The following is a 21,149-nucleotide window of genomic DNA, read 5'->3' as shown; positions in this document are numbered from 1 at the left end:
AATACTTACCCAGTTCTGAATCCAAATTTTCCGCCAAATTGTCTTGACTAAAAAGACTTGCATAAGAAGCATTTGGAGCATATTTCCACTGAGAGTCAGATCTGTGTAGTCCTTAACCCAGAAACTGTTGCAAGCAAATTAGTTTTTTTTTATTTCTGCAGGTGTATTCACCAGCTGTAGAACCATGTAGTAGCTAGATGACGGTAAAGAGATCAGGAGATATTGTAGATGTTTATTTTCATTGAGGCATGTAGTCATACTGAGACTTCCCCTAGGAGAACTGTGTAGCTTTTGAACTATGAGTCATTGTCATTAGTTCATTAGCATGAAGTACATGTACCCCGTATATGAAGCAGGTATCCGTTTTCCTAGGCTGTTGTGATCAGAGGGATAGTCTTGACTACCCCACTCAGTTGGTCTGTTTGGCTAAAGTCTGTGTCCTGGCAGTCTTGCACCAGTAGTACTATGTGCTACCACACCTCTCCGTTTTACCTGTTTTGAAGGTATTTGCCTATTTTCAGGTCTGAGTTACTCCTGCACATGATGTACCTATTTTTGGAGGTATATCCCTGTTTTCAGGTGTGATTTACCCATTTGCATGGTTTCCTGACTTTTTAAGTGGTCTGTTTCACAGAAAACTACACTACATAGCCAGCATATTTTTGGCAACAGTAATCTAAAGAAAGAGGGGGGCTGTTCTTGCATCTTCCATTTTCAAAATCAAAAATAAATGATTTTGTGAGGTAAATTTGTGACATTATTTAAAGCCTACAGATTTCAGTGTCTTTAGTATGTGTATAGTTTGACATGATTTTGTCACAGTTTTTTAAACTTGTCTGTCGGAGTAGTATCCCACATTCCTACTGGAAATGAGTAGAGTTGTGTGCTATTTCATATTAAAACAATTGGGTATCACAGTTTTTGGACTTGATGAACCTCCCTTTGAAAAGCCTGTGGCTGCAGGTTGAGAGGTATGCATGCCACCTACAGACACTGAGATTCCCATAACACTGGATTTCTCTGAGAAGATGCCCCAACTCTGAAGATGCCTCTGATCAGTCTTATCCTTGTTTGTCTCATGTTTTACCTCAGTGTGTGCTCTGGTTGAAGTCAGTCTTGGTTAAATTATTTTGTAAAGTATACAATAAAAAATTATGCAGGCAAAGGAAGTTTGCCACGATAGTTATATCATTTATGCTGTTTGATGTACACTTGTAAGCACTTTTGTCCACTAGTTATACCATGAACTTCATCAGATCTATAATTCGTACTTCAGCTCTATTAAATTGTCTTTGTGTTACAGAAAGGAAAAAAAATGTGGTTTACCTGAAGTAGGAAGCACTTTAAAGATGTGACAGGGCTCAGGGCTGGCGAAGTGGTTTAGATGTAACTAACACAGGATACAGAGTTTTTTATCCTCACCCTTGACGAGAAATTAGGTAGGCTTAAATTGATCACGAGCAACTAGCCTAGTACTTACCTGTAAACCTATAAACAGCAGCTCCAGTGGTACCTGAGTGGAATTTTGTTTTCAAAGCAGAACAAAGTGGCTCAGATTTGATGGCCCTGCAGCAAGGGTCTTCCCACAGATTCAGCATTCTAGGGAGTTTACAGCGTGGTCTGTGATGAGTAGTCATGTATGCCTACTTTAGTTATAAAAATAAAAAAAATACATATGTAAATTTTTTATACTGTATTTATTTAAACATGTTATAGTTCTTGGTTAAGACTGCAGAATTAGTATCTGAACAGCACCAAGAAAGTATGTATGTATGTATGTATATAAAATATGGGTCCCCTTCATCCCACTTACCCGACTTTCATAACATCAACACGAGAACACCGAAAGTCCAAAACGCTGACTGCTCAGAACACCGACGTTTAAAGGCAAGTAACAGCTTGGCCAGCATGTTGACCTTTGCCACTGACCTCCACAGTAGTGTGATCTCAAAGCTGGTTTATTTAGTTGGGGGGTGGGGGTGAAGCCCCCACCTGGGTGTGTTTTCTTTGCTTCCATTTCAGTTTGTTTGTCTGGTTGGTCAACGTGTTACTTAACCTTTAGTTAAACGTCGGTGTTCCGAGCGGTCGATGTTGTAGACTTTTGGTGTTCTCAGCTCGATGTTATGAAAGTCAGGTAAGTGGGATTTTGTTTATATGAAGTAGCCCCATATGCATATGTAGTTACAGATCTAGGTGTGTGTGTGTGTGTGTGTGTGTGTGTGTGTGTGTGTGTGTGTGTGTGTAATTATATATATATATATATATATATATATATATATATATATATATATATATATATATATATGAGAGAGAAAAGGTATACATATATACACACAGGGCGGTAATTATAAATATTTTGTGTGCATTACTATTACTTATTTGATCATTTGTATCGCCTAGTCTGAATGATGTACACTTTCAGATACTGTTGTGAAAAATTTGTATTTGTAGACAGTATAATTATCAGTCAGAATTTAACAGAATTTTTGTACACTTTTTTTCCCCCTCTCTTTATCCCTCTGCTACCCCTCCCCCGCCTGCATGTCTCTTCTCTTTCTGTGCTCCGTGGCTGCCATTCCTGTCATAACTTGTGGTGTGATTATCTTTTTTGTTTGTGTTTTTTTTTTTTTTCTTCTTCTCCTTCTCTCCCCTGCATGGCTAAGTAGATGGCTGCACTAATTGCTGTGGAGAAGAAGCAGATAACATTGACTCTGCAGTCTCTCTAGACTATCCTGAACTGTTGTCCAGCTCTGCTTCTTCCCTGGAGCTCTTTGGTGAGACTGATGCTTCTCATTTCATTCGCTTTAACTCCTGCCCCCTAGAGGAGAGCTGGTTTATTACCCCTCCCCCATGCTTTACTGCAGTTGGGCTTGCCGGCGTCCAGGTGGAGACCAGCCCCTTGGAGAATCTTCTCATTGAACATCCTAGCATGTCCGTGTATGGTATTTGTAATGTCCACCACAGACTGAAGGAGTCTGGCAGCAGGTCTGTCGAGTCTGAAATGTCTGACCTTCGGTAAGTTGTATATTGGTATGTTGGTCATTTAGTTGCACAGTAGTAGTAGTGGTAGTAACTTCACAACGTATTGGCCAAAAAATGACATTACTCATCAGTTTAGATTAGGATGTATTTGCCTTTGTCATCTCTCTTTGAGTCCTTGTTTTATTTTTATTAATGCTTCATTTTATAGTAATTTAGCTCTTGACTATTAAATCCTCTTAGACCACTGAATGATGATATGTCTGGGCAAGGCTTTTGCAATACAGTGTACCTGTTCTTCACATAACCAGTCCCTATAAATGTACACCATGGAATGTGAGAGATCTCTTCTGGGGCTCATTGTGCAGTTCGTACCCGTACTAGAACGATAGAGTGGTCCAAAAACGCAGGTGGGTGTTCTTCATCTTGATTGCTGTTGCAGTACCCTTAGGTGTATGGATAATGTTTTGCATAGGCTGTAATAGCTGGCCAACATCAAAGCTTCAGGGCACCTTCAATGCACCCAAACCACAGGTCAGGTCCAGCTAGCTGACTAAAAGGTAGGTTTACATACTAAGCCCTTCAGAGCTTTCCTGACGCCAAGGAGTACATTCCTCTGAGACTTTTGAGGAGCAACTTTTAGCTTGTGCTGTTCTTTTCCTGGGCAGATAAGTTCCTTTTGGGGGGAAAACGTTTTCCGTTTAAAAAATAAAAAAGGTTGTGTGTTGTTTAATAACACTTCTTTTCAGGAGAGTTATTTTAAAGCTAGGAGTTTGCATTTTAATGGATGTCACAAGATTGTATTGCACTTTTAACAAGAGTGGCTTTACCTTTTAGTTTAAAAATTGTTGAAAGTAATTGAAAACCAGTTGTCTTTGGAGGAATTATATTTTTGTTTTACTTTTGGGGCTGGCAAATTCTTACTTTTTTCACGTGAAAACACTAGCTGAAGTTTTACATGCATTTGCTGCTTCTTTTCCCAGATCCTATGATCATCCTTCCAGTCACAAAAAGAAAAAGCTAAGCAAACAGCCTTTGCCACCACAGAAGGCTAGCAATTTCCCTTAGTCTTAGGTGGGTAACTATGCTGTGGCCAGTGTTTTGAATACCTTCTGCAGTGTTGAATTAATAGTTGTGTACCTCACACCACCCCTATCTTACCCTGGATCCCTTTCTCATCAGGTGGGTGGCTAACTGGCTCACTGACAGGACCCACAAAGTCAAAACAGGCACCAGCACTTCTGATTGCAGACCTGGACCGTGGCAGTGGAGATCTGCTCTTCTCAGGCCAGAGAGAGGTACCAGGGTTTTGTCAGAATGTTGTACCCATCCCTGGGGAAGCTGCTGCTGATGATGTTAATAATTCCGTTAGCCTAATTTTTCCTCTCAAAAGAAACGTGGAAATTAAATGTATATCTAGTCCTCAAATTTCCTTAGGAGTAGTTTACTGGGTTTGGCTAAAGGGTTTAACTTAGGCTATTGATCCTTCTTATAAAATTATTTTCTAGGAAAAGTAAGAGGGAAGCCTTTTTTTTTTTTTTCCTGAAGAGATTCAAGATTCTGAATCCATGCAGAAACATGAAGGGACATATAAAGGGTATTTTTCTCAAATTTCTGATTGCAGTTCCTCAAGGGTAGCTCAGGTTCTTGATCCTCCTTGTGGAGGTTTGTCTTGGAGATTATTTCCAGAATGTTTTCCATAGAACACAGGTTTCTCAGTCCTTCAAAACATACTGTGAACTGTTACAGAAGGAATTTCCAGGACCTTCACCAATTTCTCCAGTCCCAGTGGCTTTGGATTATTTGTGCTACTGCCTGCAGTTTTCCTGGTAGTCAGCCAGCTTCCCTTAAAAAGGTAAGTAGTATGTGTATAGGTCATCAGTCTTAATTTTTTATACACTGTTCCCAGTCCTGATCTAGCAGCTATAACTTTAGTTAATCCTATTACTTTCTGATAACTATGGGAATGTTCTTGAAGTACAGGGCACAGACTGTATCATGGGAGGTTACTAGGCAATGGCCCTGGGGCCCTAACAAGCTCAGACAAGAGTTTATCCCCAAAACTAAACCTCAGTCAGCACCTGTTGCCCCTGTCAGTGAGGGACACAGGTGGAACCCCTCAAACAAATTTGTGGTTTCCGATCCACTTTTCAAGGTTGTGCTTGGAGGGTCAGCAAGGTGCTCTGTTTGACATGTATGGTAAAGTCTGTTCCAGAAACTGGGCAGCCTCTGGGAGACAAACCAGTCTCTCCAGCAGGTTTTGTTGATGTCTCATATTAGATTCAGGCCTTTCAAATGGGTAATGCTTGAGGAGTTAGACAGACATATGGATATGGAGCATCGCTGGTTGGGCAGGGTCTGAGATTGCCTTGTAGGTGAGACACAGATGATGGTTGAAATGTGAGGTTGTTATCAACCTGAGTGCCTAGGCCTCTCATCACAGGTTGTGTGCTTAGGGGGTTGCCGTTGATGTGGTAATCAGTAGGGGCCATGTTTCTGCCAAATGGTATGATACATTTTTTTCTTGCATTTAGCTTGAGGCCATGATGTTTGGCACCAGTTATTAGTTGTTGACACACTCAGCTTACAGTCTGCAAACTTGGTCAGCCACAGGCCCTTTGTCTATGCCTGGACCTCTGAGAAGTAGATGCCAAACAGCAGGGATCCCAGGACAGATCCCTGGGGAACTCCACTAGTGGCAGGTCTGCTATCAGAAGTGGTGGTGCCTGTTTTGACTTTGTGGGTCCTGTCAGTGAGCCAGTTGGCCACCCACCTGATGAGATAGGGATTTACTCCAAGTTGTGTTAGTTTTTTTGATGATACCTGAGTGGGAGGTTGTGTCAGAGGCATTGGCCAAGTCAAGTTAAGTTGTATGTACTGACTTTCCCTCATCCAGGGCCTTGGTGACAGTCTCAAAGAAGTCAACCAGGTTCAAAAGGCAAAATCTGCCCTTGACAAATATGAACTGGGTGGGGTCAAGTGCTTGGAGATTGTCTGTGTCCTTGTTTATGAGATTCATAATAATACACTCCATGGCTTTGCAGATCAGACTTGTCAAGCTAATGGGGCGATAGTTTCCAGGATCAGTAGTGGCACCACCTGTGTGCAAGGGGATGACCATGACAGTTCTCCACTCAGGGTCAGTAGTGGCACCACCTTTGTGGGGATGACAGTGGCACCACCTTTGTGGGGATGACAGTGGCAGTTCTCCACTGTGCTGGAATGAAGCCTGTACTTGGGCTGTGGTTGAATAGGGTGCTCAATGGTGAAGCCAGTTTTTGCTGGAGATGGTGCAGAACACAGCCTGGAATACTATCTGGTCCCATGGAAGCTGTGCTCTTTGCCCTAGCTAGGGCCTTTAGCACTTGATCTATGGAGATGTGAGGTGCGGGACAAATATCGGGGATGTCGAAAGGGCCTTTGGAGGGGACAGGGGGTGAAGTTTGCACTGAACCTATTTGCTAGCAGGTTGGTTAATTCAACAGGATCAGTGTAAGTGGTACTACTAAGTACTAATTTGGAACAAACTCTGCTTTGCTATGGAGGTTCCTGGTGTAACTGAAGAAGGCTTTGTGGTTTCCCTTTGTTTCGGAGGCTAGTTTCAATTTGGCTTTGGAGGCTTTCACTGGTGATCTAATTTGCTTGTTGAGGCTAAGGAAGGAGTTTTTCCAATTTGGAATATGTTCCTTTTTACACTTGGACAATAGTTCCTTCCTTTTGTTTGTAAAGCCTGTTGATAGAGGATGCCCACCAAACAGGTTTGTGTTTCCTTGAGGAGCAGGTTTTAATTCTGTTGGGTATGGCTGAGTCCATGCAGTTGTACAGGTGCTTGCATACTGCGTAGGCGTACTGTTCAGCATAGTAGTCTGCATCCTGTGAGGGGGCCGGTGGTGTGAAGCTACATATACCCTTCTTCAGGAGGCTCTAGTCAGCTTTTGAGTAATTTTTTAGCTATATTACGGTTGGGTGGGATAGAAACTTTGAGACAGTCCGATAATCTGATCTCACCAGGGAAGCACATGGAAGTGGTGCAGTGGTCGCCCATGTTTGTGAGAACCAAGCGAAGCATGTCATCTCCCCTTGTGGGGGATGAGAAGAGCTGTTCTGCTTTAGCAACTTTGATTTCAGAATTTTGAGTTGTTAGGCTTATGTTCAAAGGTTGTTCTGACTAATTGTGAAAGTATAAGGAATATTTTGCTGCATTTTCTTCTTGCGAGGAAAAATCTGCTTTAAATAATTTTATTTCTGTTGTACAAATTACTTCATTACTTGCTGTATATGTCTCAGTTGATGTTACTTCCAGGGCTGTGGCAACTGGTACTGTTTTGAGGGATGTTTGCCAGGCTTCTTTCTCAGAACCTCTCTGAAGATAAAAGTAAGATTTTATTTTCTCCTCTTCTCTTTGGATATATTTTGTTTTTGCCCCGCTGCTGACTTGATCAAACTATGTGATGAAAGGAGTAAATTGATACTGATAGTTTAAGATTTTTCATGACCCTCTCTTATACATTTTCTAAGGGGTTTTGTAACCCTCATCCGGTTTTGGCAAAAAAACTGTCTCAACAGAAACAAATTCTGGGACCTCCCAAAGCCAAGGACTCCCAGCAAATTGGAATGACTGTAAGGGACCTTCTCACCTCTCCAGTATCCTACATTCATTCAGAGCAAGATTGTGTGGCAGACGAGCTGAGCAGAACAAGGATGGACTAGGCCATGGGGTCTTCCAAGATTTGACCCATCTGTGGGGGTGTTCATTATGCCTGCTCTCTGAACAGTTAGCTGGGAAGATTCTGCTCCAGGATCCTAAATTCATAGGAGGTTACTAGGCTAATGATTGCAGAGCCCTTACAAGCCTAGCTATATGTATTCAGAGTTGTCCCAGTTGTCTGTGGTTAGGTGAGTAAAGTTTGAAGTGGTAATGGTCTATGGTAGTTAATACTGACTTCCTTTGTCCAGGAGTGAATTTGTGATCACCTGTCCATTGATCTAGGTTGCAATTGAAGAGGGTAAGAGAAGGTCTCTGTTTCATGTGAATTGGAAGCTTGTTCCAGTGAAGTGGCAATCTCTCCTGGAGATGTATCTATCACTCCAGTATGACATGTCCATGTCAGAGGCTAGGTTAAGATTCCTGGAGTGAGTGACCCTTGTGCAGTTTGATTTATGAATGTGTAGTGTTTCTATCAGGGCTGGGTCAGAGACTGCCCTGTAAGCAGGCACAGGTCATCCCTTAGCAACCTGTAGGAGATGGAATACAGTGACAGGGCTTTCAGTCTTTCCAACTCCATGCAAGAAAAACTGGAAGATGGATGCCTTTTCTTTTCCTTTGGACAGGAATGATCATATATCATTTCCACCCTTTCCACAGATATCCGGGTACTAAAGATCATTGTGGTGACAACCTTCTGATCCACACAGCTGTGGGGGCAATTGCCACAAGCATCCTCACAGTCTGGGTGTTGCACAAGAACAAGGGTGTTTGATATACCCCAACCCAAATCAACTTCAGTTGACTGCCTGGATGATATGGTCTTCATTCTTTTTAGGCACCTGTTTACTAAGGGTGTGCAGCAGTTATTAATGGAGGCAAGAAAGCCTGGGACTAGAAAACCATATATTAGTAAATTATGGTGGTTTTCTAGTTTTGTGCCAACAGCATAACCAGCACAAATTCAGGTCTAGTTCTTTGGTTTTACAATATATGTGTGAGTTAATGTCCTATGGCCTTTCTTACTACTCCATCAAGGTTAATTTATTAGCCATTTCAGCATGTCTGCACATGGATCTTCCTCTTTCAATACAGCCTTTGTGTCAAAATGTTTTTGAAAGGGGTTTGGCATAAGTGGCTTCCAAGAAAAATGGTGGCTCCTACTTGGGATCTTAATTGTGTTTTGGATAGCTAACACCTGCTACATTTGAACCTGCTAACTTAACGTTCTTAATATGGAAAACATTTTTACTGATTGCTATGACTTTTGCAGGAAGGGTGTCTGAGTTGCAAGCTCTTGTGATGACTCAACCCTATTTTGTTTTCTGCAGAGTTAGTGTTTCTTTGAGAACTAATCCTTCGCTTATGCCTAAGTTGTCACTGGCATTGAGAATAACCTGTGTCAAGACAATTTCCAAGTGGTTGTCCAAGGCTATTAGCTTTTTGTTATACTCGTCACAACAAAACTCTTCCAGGCAGGGTCAGTGCTCACTATACCAGGGCCTTGGCTTCATATATTGCCTTTTGGAAAAGGTTTGACTCTCAAAGTATTATAGAAGCTGCTACTTGGTCCGCTGTACATACTTTTACAAAGCACTATAAGCTTTATTCCTTCTCAAGGTCTAGATCAGGATTTGTAAGGACCATTCTCCAGGGACACCTGGACCTTTTTCCTTCCACTTCCTAGATGTTAGTTAGCTATGGTAATCTTACCCATATGGCTAAGGCTGCTGCAACAGTGATCATTATGATAAAGCTGTTCCAGTTGTGTAAGTTGATGATACCATAACCATAGATATCTGAATCATTGCTGCTGCAGTAGCCACTCCTTCCTTGTATCCCCCATCCCCTTTGTTGTTTGGTGTGTTGTTTATGCCAGGGTGTAGACACTTTATTTTTTATTTTTGTTGCCATTACTAGTATTTTCCTTTCAGGGCTCAACCTCTGTCTCTATGTTGGGATGAAAGCTCTGAAGGGCTTGGCACCCAAACCTGTCTTTAGTCAGCTCAGCTCGAGCTTCCTGACAGTTTGAGTGTGCGGAAGGTGTCCTGAAGCTTTGGAAGCTGTTCAGCCGTTATGTAACCCTTATAGCTAATCCCACTGCAGCGATCATTCAAACATCTACTATTATGGTAAGTTTATTTGCACAGCTGTGCTGTGTACATCAAAGGGTTGCTGTCTTGCTGCATGACTTGAGGTGCAGGTAGCAAATGAAATGGAAGAGGAAAGCCTGGCACTGTAAAGTCAAAAGGTGCTTTGGAATTTAAACTGTGGTTGAGCCAAAGCTTTGGGGGGGTAATTAAAGATTTCTCGAAGTATTTGTGCTAGAGATTGAATAGAAGTGTTATTTTGTGTGAAGTAAAAAAAATGTTTGTTATAGGAATTACTGCTGTAATTTTAAACAAATTTGTGTTAACTCCTAGCATTTATGAAACTAAACTTGATTTGTGCTAGTACTGCTTTTACAGGGACTACTGTTGGTTGGAAAGTATTATCTGCATGAAGCAGTAAAACATTTTTTCAGTATTGTAGGAACATTCATAAGGGGTGGTAATTCATTTCAGGTACATGTCTTCCCACCTGAACCAACTTCCAGAACTTTGGGCATTCTCTAGGCAAATTGGTGCCCTGGACACATTGAAGACTGTAGGCAAACACCATTCAAAAAAAAAAGAACAGTCCATATCCCCTTCATTTCTCTTTGATCAACGCATTCAGTAGTCTGCCTGTTCAGAGTGATTTTTCATGGGAATAAACACATTTTCCGAGATTTTCTTTTATCCTTATTGCTGCTTGTTATGTTGATATTCCACCTTTTTAAGTGCATTTTCTGTCTTAGTCAATCACCCTGTGGAAACCTGAAAAAGGTTCTCTTACTTCAAAAGAAAACAAAAAAAAAAGAGCTATGAACATAGTTTTCCCTATCTTAAGCTGCAGGAAACCCAAAGAGCTATGAACATAGTTTTCCCTATCTTAAGCTGCAGGAAACCAATTCCTTTGCCACCTTCTGAGAGGACACCATCTCCAGTAAGCCAAAGAAATTCAGAATTAACCACTACCCATAAGTTGGAAAAACACAGGAACATTTTTAGGGAAGTAGGAAGTGTGCAGGAGGTTGAAGTAGACCCTAACAGACCTGCACAATCAGAATATTTCTGGTTTCTGGAGGAGTAGCTTAATCTCACTAAGCTGGATGAGCTGGATGTCAATCAGTGTATCTGCTATGGGTCACCATGTAGTGCAGGCCTATTGGGAAGGCATTTCAGATGTCCCGGTTGTTTTGTTGAACAACTGTCTCTCCATCTACCTCTCCATGTGCTCCTCTCTGTGGATGAATTGTCAGACTTTAGAGCATTTGTTCTTCATTGGTTCTTTACACTCCTGGTGTGATGTGTGGTTGTTACAAATATGCAGTTGAGTACATGGTTGAATTGCAGAGAGCTAATGTCCCGCTATTAGTAGTTACTCAGCCCAGCCCCTCGGGTACCTGTGTCTCGGCAAAGAATAAGAGAGTTCCCATGCTTAATGTCTTCTGACTCTGACATTGGCTAAGAAGATGGCCAGTATCTTGTCAGTGCTTCTGAAATGTCCAGCTTAGGTGTGACATGGATGATGGTGACTTGCTGATGTTCATCGTGCATACAGCTGCAGTCATAACAGATGGGTTCTCCTGCCGTCAGGCGGGTCCTCGGTCGGCCGAATTCCAAAGTCTAGGTCCGGCATCGGTTGTCGTCTCTTCTTCCCTGACGTCAGTGCGACAGGGTATAAAGGAACCAGCCGATGCCATTTTCTTCAGTCTTTCTTGCCGCACGGTGCCCGAAGCAGAAGCAGTTCGCAAGTGCCGGTCGGCCAGCTCCTGTAATTATGAAAATTTGGAAACCGAAGTCTTCTTAAAAGCTAAGTACCCCGCTGGGGAAACTTTTCTTGCCTCAGACCGATGTCAGACAAAGTTAATAATTGTATTTCTTGTGGGAAGCAAATACTGCATAAGGATTTCCATTCCCTCTGTATACCTTGTTTAGGCCCAGACCACGACATCTCGGTCTGTCGCTTTTGTGCTACATTCAACAAGCGCACTATTAAGCGTCAGGCGGAGTTCGCCCAGCATTTTTTTGGAAAAGCATTTAACTATACCATGTCGCCGGATACTCCGACTCCGGTTTTGTTTAAACGCAAAAACAAGGACCGACACACGAGGTCCGCGGCCTCTACCGACACCACGCCAAAGCCGACTACACGTGGTCCGGTTCTCAGCGAGGCGCCTACGCAGCCCCTGATTACCGACGACACTTCTTTGACGGTGTCTCCTGTGCCCGAGGTTGCAGGCTCCTCGGCCCACACCCAGACTACAGATACCGAAGCCACATTTGGCGTTGAAACTCAGAATGTGGACAGGTCCACCTCCACTCAAGGTGTCTTCAGACCTTCCTCTTCTTTCTCCATCAAGGCTTTCACAAAGTCTAAAGCAACCATGCACTCTAAGAGACCAGCTACACAGGGCCCATCTCCAGGCCCCATGCCTAAGAAACAGATGCTTAAAATGGCTGAGGATTTAATTACTCTAATCAGAGGTTCTCAGCCCCCACCGGACAAAAGGCCCAGAGTGGAGGAAGATTCCCCCTCCTCTGATCAGGGCTCCATTTTTTCAGAGCACTCTGATGATCAGGAACATTCTTACTCCCCTTTTGAAGACTCTGATGCGGAGGAGTCCATCCCTTCTGTATCCCCCCCCCCCCTGAGGATTACTCATTTGGGGAAACTTTGCATACCTTAAGGGAACACTTCCACTGGGAAGGCAAGGATTATTCAGATTCCAAGAAAAGGCTCAGGGAATTTCTCTCGTTACCTCAGCACAGGCCTCTGGCTATACCTCCTGTCTTGGACATCCTAGATGATGTTTACTCGGAGGCCTGCCTTAACCCGGACTCTCTACCTCCAGCTCCAGTTAAGCCTGGCAGGTACTACAGGGTTCCTGACTCACACCAATTTCTATACAAAAGCCATGCTGCTGACCCAGAAACCATCTCACAGGGCCCCAAGGGAGTTAAGGCCTCCATTGCCTTCCGAGAGAGATTCCAGATCCTTAGAAAGGTGGGGAAGAAAGGTATATACCTCTGCTACCTTATCCATGAGGGCCTTAAACTGTCAGTTTCATATGCTAAAATACCAACAGTTTTTGTTATCACAATTGAAAAGTAAAATGTCACAACCTGAACAACCAGACTTGAAGGAGTTGCAGGATTTGATGCATAGTGCAGAACAAGTGGGTAAGCATACCTTACAATGTGGTTTTGATGCTCTAGAGGCCTCATGTAGAGCTGCTGTTACAGGATCAGTCATACGTAGGCATGCTTGGCTCAAGGAACAAGCCTTGCCTGATCATGTCAAAGCTAAATTACTAGACGCCCCTCTTCAAAAGGATGTACTATTTGGTGCTAATGCTGAGGAGGTATTAAGGAAAATGGAGGAAAAGGCTAAATCAATGCAAACTGTGAGAATTTCTACAGGTTCAACCCCCACGTTTTAGTAGAAATTAACCTTCCAAAAACTGGTCCTTTCCTGCCACAGACAGAACCCAAAGAGGCAGATACAGGCGCCCGAGGGGCAGAGGACAATCCCAAGGATCGTATAGAGGCAGACAATGGCAAGCTCCTACACAAAGAGGTGGTGAGGACAACTCGCAATCTTTCAGAAAGCAAACCCAATGACTTTCCCCTTTGCATGCCAACCAGGTCTCAAATGGCAGCCCCCTTAGGAGGAAAGCTGGCATTATTTTCAAAAAATTGGCATGTCACAAAGGACAAATGGATCCTGGACATTATAAACAGAGGCTACAAATTCCATTTTCACACCCTTCCAAAATGAGAGGCATGCCAAACCTGCCACACAATCAAAGGGCAGAGGCACAAAGGCAAATTACAGATCTCATAAACATGAAAGCTATTCAAGAGGTACCTACGCACGAACAAGGTCAAGGTTTTTATTCCAGGCTATTTCTGGTGCCAAGGAAAGGGAAAAGATTGGAGACCTATTTTGGATCTATCCATCCTAAACACATTTCTACTACGCACTCAAAATTTAAGATGCTCACTCTACAGCAACTTCTTCCCATGCTGGGCAAGGAGTCTTGGCTGGTAATATTGGACCTCAAGGAGGCATACCTGCATGTCCCAATCAGACAAAATTGCAGAAAGTACCTCAGATTTCTTGCAGGTTCAACCCATTATCAATTCTCTGCATTGCCCTTTGGCTTATCTACTGCACCCAGAGTATTCACGAAATGCCTGGCATCAGTAATTGCCTACTGCAGACTTCAAGGGATACAAATATACCCCTATTTGGACGACTGCCTGATCCAAGCGGACAGCAAGCACATTCTTCTGAAACATCTGGCTTATGTAATAATGTTATTGAACTCTCTGGGATACACAGTCAACAAAAAGAAATCATGGCTAATACCCTCTCGGAAGATAATTTTCCTGGGTGCCAATTTGGACACAAACACCCAGATGGGCCTACCTCATGCCAGAGAAGCAGGGGCAACTAATTCAATACTTCAGAACACTAGCAAATTGCACCAGGCTGACTGCAAGGAAAATCCTGCAGGCTCTGGGATTCATGGCATCTTGCATCTTACTAATCCCATGTGCAAAGCTGCATATGAGGAAACTACAATGGTACCTGAAAAACATATGGTCTCAACAAAGCCACAGTTTAGAAACAATAATACCACTAATTCCATGTCTGCAAAAGGAATTTCTGTGGTGGGCTCAAGCATGTCAAACAAACACAGGTCTTCTATTCAGCAAGCCTCAAGCAAATCAAGTCATCACAACAGACGCCTCGGACTACGCCTGGGGGGGCGCACATGACAGATCGGTGCATTCAGGGCAAATGGTCCCAAAAAGAAAAGCACCTTCACATCAATCAAAAAGAAATGCTAGCAGTAATAAATGCTATTGTAGCTTTCAAGGACGTTCTACAACCAGGTCAACTATTGATAAGAACGGACAACACCACAGTTATGTGGTACATAAACAGGGAGGAACACATTCTTACCCCCTATGCAGACTGGCCATGTCACTTTGAAACATGGCCATGGACTTACAAATGGAACTACAAGCACAGTACTTGCCAGGCAAGGAAAACACGCTGGCAGACAACCTAAGCAGGAATATGACAGATCCACATGAATGGAAATTGCATCCAGAAGTTTTTACAGAAATAATCCAAGAATGGGGAAGGCCAGACATAGATCTCTTTGCCTCCCACAAGAATCATCAATTGACAAAATTCTGCTCAAGGATCTTCCATCCAAAGGCCTGGAGAGTGGACTCTCTTTCAGTTGGATATCAATGACAGTTTATGCCTTCCCTCCTCTTCCTCTGCTGCCCAAAGTTCTATTAAAGACCAAAGCAGACAGACCAAAGATGATTCTTATTGCTCCGGACTGGCCAAGGCAACACTGGTACCCACTCCTGAGGAGCCTGACGATTCCCCACCATGGACCCTGCCTCTAATGCCTCTTCTGACTCAGCACAGTTTCAAAACTCTTCACAGCCAGCTAAAAACACTCAATCTAGCCGCATGGAAGATTCCTTAGCATCACAACAGGCCCTACTCTCCAAGGAGGTGCAGGATGTCATTTTGGAGGCCAGAAGGCCATCAACTAGAAAAGCTTACTCTGCAAAATGGAAACGTTTTTGTGTCTGGAATGAGAAAAAGGGCCAGGATCCTGGAAAACTGAATTTACCTCAAATACTACAATATTTGGCTGAACTGCTAAGCAGTGGACTTTCTTTCTCCTCCATCAAAATCCATGCCTCAGCCATTTCTGCAGAATACAACACTGATCCACCTTTATTCTCTCACCCTCTCTTAACACAGTTCCTCAGAGGGGCTAAGAATTTAAGGCCTCCAAGGAAACAACCAATACCTGCTTGGGATCTTAATTTCATTCTGGAAAAACTGACCTTGCCTCCCTTTGAGCCAGCTGCCTCATCAGATTTGCAATATTTGTGCTGGAAAACAGCTTTCCTTCTGGCTATCACCTCAGCTCATAGAGTTTCAGAACTACAGGCTCTCATGGCTGTCCAGCCTTTATCATCTTCCATCAGGACAGAGTTTCCTTACGAACCAACCCGTCCTTTATGCCTAAAGTGGTATCCAGGGTAGCTTTAAATCAGGCCATACATTTACCTACTTTTTATCCTAATCCTCAAAACAATGGGGAGAGATTACTACATTCCTTGGACATCCACAGACAACTGCGTTATTATTTGGACAGAACAAAGCCTTTCAGAAAATCAGAACAGCTCTTTGTAGCCTATGCGGTAGGAGCTCAAGGGAAGCCAATTTCCAAACGGACAATCTCTAAATGGATAGCCCATTGCATACGCATTTGCTATTCGTTTCATGGCAAAACTGTTCCTGCAGGCATTAGAACTCATTCCACCAGGGCCACAGCCACCTCTGCAGCCTTCCTCAGAGGAGTTCCTACCAAGGATATTTTGGAAGCAGCCACTTGGAGTTCTGTGCATATCTTCTCCAAGCACTACCTACCATTATACTCCAAATCTAGAGCAGGCTTTGCCACTGCAGTCTTGCAGGGCATTTTGGCTCCTCCTAGTTCCACCTAGTGCCTACCACCCCTTTCTTAGCTTTGGGATTCTACCCATCTGTTATGACTGCAGCTGTATGCACGATGAACATAGTACAGTTTTGTACCTACCATAAATGTAGATGTTCGAGTGCTAATACAGCTGCAGTCCAGGTTTCCCTCCCTCCTTCCCCTCTTGGGACAGGCCTATAGGCTAACATATCCTCATACAACCTGATTGGGGTTTTCATTTATGATGTATTTGCTTGCAACTGCTGTATTTTGATTATATTGCATTGCATTATCACACAAATTTATGTATTGCCTTCCTTCTGGGGGCTCCTGACATCTGGGGCAAGAAAAACTGAAGAAAATGGCATCGGCTGGTTCCTTTATACCCCTGTCGCACTGACGTCAGGGAAGAAGCGACGACAACAGACGCCGGACCTAGACTTTGGAATTCGGCTGACCGAGGACCCGCCTGATGGCAGGAGAACCCATCTGTTATGACTGCAGCTGTATTGGCACTCTAACATCTACATTTATGGTAGGTACAAAACTGTACTTTTTCTCTCTCCTCACTAGAAAATTTCTTCTTTGGGAAAAACTCATAGCATTTATGAAACTAAACTTGATTTGTGCTAGTACTGCTTTTACAGGGACTACTGTTGGTTGGAAAGTATTATTTGCATGAAGCAGTAAAACATTTTTTCAGTATTGTAGGAACATTCATAAGGGGTGGTAATTCATTTCAGGTACATGTCTTCCCACCTGAACCAACTTCCAGAACATTGGGCATTCTCTAGGCAAATTGGTGTCCTGGACACGTTGAAGACTGTAGGCAAACACCATTCAAAAAAAAAAAGAGCAGTCCATATCCCCTTCATTTCTCTTTGATCAACGCATTCAGTAGTCTGCCTGTTCAGAGTGATTTTTCATGGGAATAAACACATTTTCCGAGATTTTCTTTTATCCTTATTGCTGCTTGTTATGTTGATATTCCACCTTAAGTGCATTTTCTGTCTTGGAGTCGATCACCCTGTGGAAACCTGGAAAAGGTCCTCTTACTTCAAAAGAAAAAAAAAAAAAAAAAAGAGCTATGAACATAGTTTTTCCTATCTTAAGCTGCAGGAAACCAATTCCTTTGCCACCTTCTGAGAGGACACCATCTCCAGTAAGCCAAAGAAATTCAGAATTAACCACTACCCATAAGTTGGAAAAACACAGGAACATTTTTAGGGATGTAGGAAGTGTGCAAGAGGTTGAAGTAGACCCTAACAGACCTGCACAATCAGAATTTTTCTGGTTTCTGGAGGAGTAGCTTAATCTCACTAAGCTGGATGTCAATCAGTGTATCTGCTATGGGTCACCACGTAGTGCAGGCCTATTGGGAAGGCATTTCAGATGTCCCAGTTGTTTTGTTGAACAACTGTCTCTCTTCATCTACCTCTCCATGTGCTCCTCTCTGTGGATGAATTGTCAGACTTTGGAGCATTTGTTCTTCATTGGTTCTTTACACTCCTGGTGTGATGTGTGGTTGTTACAAATATGCGGTTGAGTACATGGTTGAATTGCAGAGAGCTAATGCCCCGCTATTAGTAGTTACTCAGCCCAGCCCCTCGGGTACCTGTGTCTCAGCAAAGAATAACAGAGTTCCCACGCTTAATGTCTTCTGACTCTGACATTGGCTAAGAAGATGGCCAGTATCTTGTCAGTGCTTCTGAAATGTCCAGCTTAGGTATGACATGGATGATGGTGACCTGCTGTTTTCTCTCTCCTCACTAGAAAATTTCTTCTTTGGGAAAAAATATAGCTTGATGTGCGAGCATTTTTACCATGCAGACTCCCATAATAGGCCATTTGAATTACTGGGCATAGCTGAGCCCAAACTTACTGACTTCCCTTTGCTTTTCCAAGTTTTTGAGGAAGCATTTGAAAAAGCATTTCTGGAGCTATTTTTTCAGCCCCTTGCAGCTAGGAAACTTGACCACTTTTACAAAATGGAAGGAAGGGCAGCAGCGTAGCTAGGATGGGGGCAAAAGGAGCAGCCGTCCTGGCTGCAGAGTGCTAGGGGGCACAATCAACAAATACCACTGGGCCTTCAATGCATTACAGGCATTTGTTACCACCGTTCGCAAATGAATACCTGTAATGCATTTGTACTCAGAACTGAAGGTACATAATATACAATGTGTGGCATAAACTTGGCTTGCTACAAATGTTTTAAACAGTTTAGTTTTAAATGAATAATGTTATTCTTTTGTTTTTAAAGAAGCACTTTACATGTTATGTGTGTAGCATAAACTGAAAAACTGTAGCAAGTGGAGTTGGCAAAGAGGGGTACTAGAATCGCTAGCTACATGTGAGTAAGGACGGAGTATTTCTTAAAATAAATTAAAAATTCCGCTTGCTGAACCGGTGGTCATCTCACTACATTTAATGAGGGACTCCATATCAGATTATGCCCACTAACAGCATGTTATCAAACTAGTAAGAAAGCAGGATGCTGGATCATTTTGGTAAACTCGCAGAAGTGTATTTTTTTGAAATTCAAGCAGTTAATTGCAAAACACATGATCCAGAATTGAGGATTTTATAAAATAGGTGAAGATGGCAAATTCTATACAGGAGTCTACCCTCAGCATAAGCCTTGCCAGGCTCTTCCAGATCTCCCAAAAAGTAGACAGTCATTTTGTTCGATGTGGGAATGATGTCGTCATTGCATCTGTCAGAGAAGCAGTGTCAAGCCCTTTTTCAGAGGGTATACGTGGCTCTAGATTAATCCCCCACCTGAGGACATATGAGGCCAGATCCAAATGCCCCTATAGATAAATATCTGTTGTTCAGCCCTGTATATTAAAAAGACTTCAGAAGTATTGAAACTGGAAGGATATCCTGTCATGAAACAAGTGCTTTGTCTCTCTCCTCTCCAAATATAAACCTTACCAAGCAGTTGCTGTCTTATTGGAAGAAAGTCAGGGTTGAACCCTTCAGTTCTCAAAAGCTTTCTTCTCTTTGGAGAGGAGGAGAAAGAGAGGTGGGGCAGGCAGCCAGCAGGGCAGTATGAGGGTAAAGGCAATCAATAACCTCCTGTCTGAAATAGCCCCATAAGTTTGACTGCCTTACAGATCCTACAATCCTTTCACTTCCCAAAGGATATTTCAGCAGTCTTGGAGTTTTCATAACCACAAATGATTGTATAAAGAAGCTGATAACTTCAGGATACAAAATAGAGTTCAGAAACCTGCCACCCTTTTTGGAAGTCATACCAGACAGGTGGATGTCCTTCTGTTGAGAGTGTTCAAACACTACTGTAGCAGTGGTGCCAGTGTTTGAATATCTTCTGTAGTAATTAACTTTGGTATACCTGTTAATGAAGAGTTGAATTATATTTAAATTAACTGGAGGCGCAGCAGACTACAGCAGTGAGAAGTCTTGGCCAAACGTAGGCAACCTGAATCCCTCCCACCTTACATAATTAAACACTATGTTGGGGCATGCTAGCGTGTGGGTGTTAAGGCAGGATAGCAAAGCTTTTACAGTTGTAGTTCATTTCCAGTGCAAACTAGCATTCTGCAGTGACTTTTTTCTGTATAATTGTATTGTTATTGCTGTGGGATTCAACTGATGACAGTACAGTAGAAATATCTAAATATTTTTGTACAGTGGAGGTTTTTATGGTTTCTGATTGTAGCTGTGCAAATTGTATTTTTGCGTACTCTGTGGATGTCTTCTCCCTATTCCATCATCCAGTGGATGTCTTCTCCCTATTCCATCATCCAGTTGAATGGCCCAGTGAGAAATCACTTAAAGCTTCACTTCTAGTACTTTATCAGAAGTATTGAAAGTAAAATTGCTGAGAGATTATATTTCATCTTGCTAACTTATTACTGCAGAATGTCCTCCACCATTATTGAAATCCTTGCAAAAAATCTATTTCGCTTTCTGATAGATGATGGGAGGGATTTTGAAGGATACCCTGTCTCAATGACAGATTACAATCGGGACAATTCAGGCCCACAGCTCCAGTCACTCACACCCCCCCCAGGTTATCTTAAAATACAGTATGTTGCCCAGTTCTCTTGAGTTTCACTTTTGGAATCTTGATCAGTTTTTGGAAGCAAATACGATAGCACTTCCCTAACTCCTGAGGTGTGCAGACAGTGTGTATTGATGACAGACCTTGAAAACCAGTGAATAGCATTGTCCTACTTTCACTCACCCTGTCCTGCAGCTGATTTGGTGACTGGTTCAGCAACCTTGTAAAGAAGTCTGGAAATGAAAGTTTTAAACAGTAGAGGCAGTGTCTCTTGGCTCAGCATGCTGGTCAGTTTTTTTGGCGGGGGATATAGATTATATATATATATATATATATATATATATATATATATATATATATATATATATATAAAGAGTATAGTTTTTATTTTTGCCTTTCCTTCTTTCCTTCATGCTGGTTCTGGCTCAGTGGCTTGTGCTCTCCTGAGGAGTTTGTCACTGCAGTTGAGGGATGGTAACTGAAGGTGGCTGTGGTGGTGCAGCAGTTAGCATCGTCTCCTCACAGCAAGAAGTTCTCAGGTTTGATTCTTGGCTGGGATGCCTTCTGTGCGGAGTCTGCATGTCCTCCCTGCGATTTGTGTGGGGTTTCCTCCCACATTCCAAAGACTTGCAGTAGGTGGATTGAACACAAAATTGGTCGTGTGTGTAAGTGAAAATGAGTGATACAAATTGGGTACTGCAGTGGGGCTTGCCACCCAGTGGTGTAAACCTTGGCTCAAGATTGTCACTGTTGAAGTGACACCCCGACCCCATGTGTAAAATGGGGGAGGGGGTGAGGATGGATGGAACTGTAAAATTTAAGCTTTT

The 21,149-nt window shown here is 42.7% G+C and overlaps 1 protein-coding gene across 2 annotated transcripts in view; it reads left to right on the top strand.

The window, feature by feature from the left end:
• The window catches only part of TP53INP1 (tumor protein p53 inducible nuclear protein 1), a 176,256-nt gene that overhangs the window by 12,889 nt on the left and 142,218 nt on the right, over nt 1–21,149 (top strand). For both annotated transcript variants that reach the window (XM_044066572.1, XM_044066573.1), the window contains exon 3: nt 2,667–3,015. In XM_044066572.1, the coding sequence (XP_043922507.1) occupies nt 2,667–3,015 (349 nt within the window). The remainder of the gene's footprint in view (nt 1–2,666; nt 3,016–21,149) is intronic.

The sequence above is a fragment of the Protopterus annectens genome, chromosome 3.part1 (assembly GCF_019279795.1).
Source record: "Protopterus annectens isolate FY-2018-M chromosome 3.part1, PAN1.0, whole genome shotgun sequence".
In the NCBI taxonomy this organism is placed as follows: domain Eukaryota; kingdom Metazoa; phylum Chordata; order Ceratodontiformes; family Protopteridae; genus Protopterus; species Protopterus annectens.
This window is presented reverse-complemented; position numbering and strand designations above follow the sequence as displayed.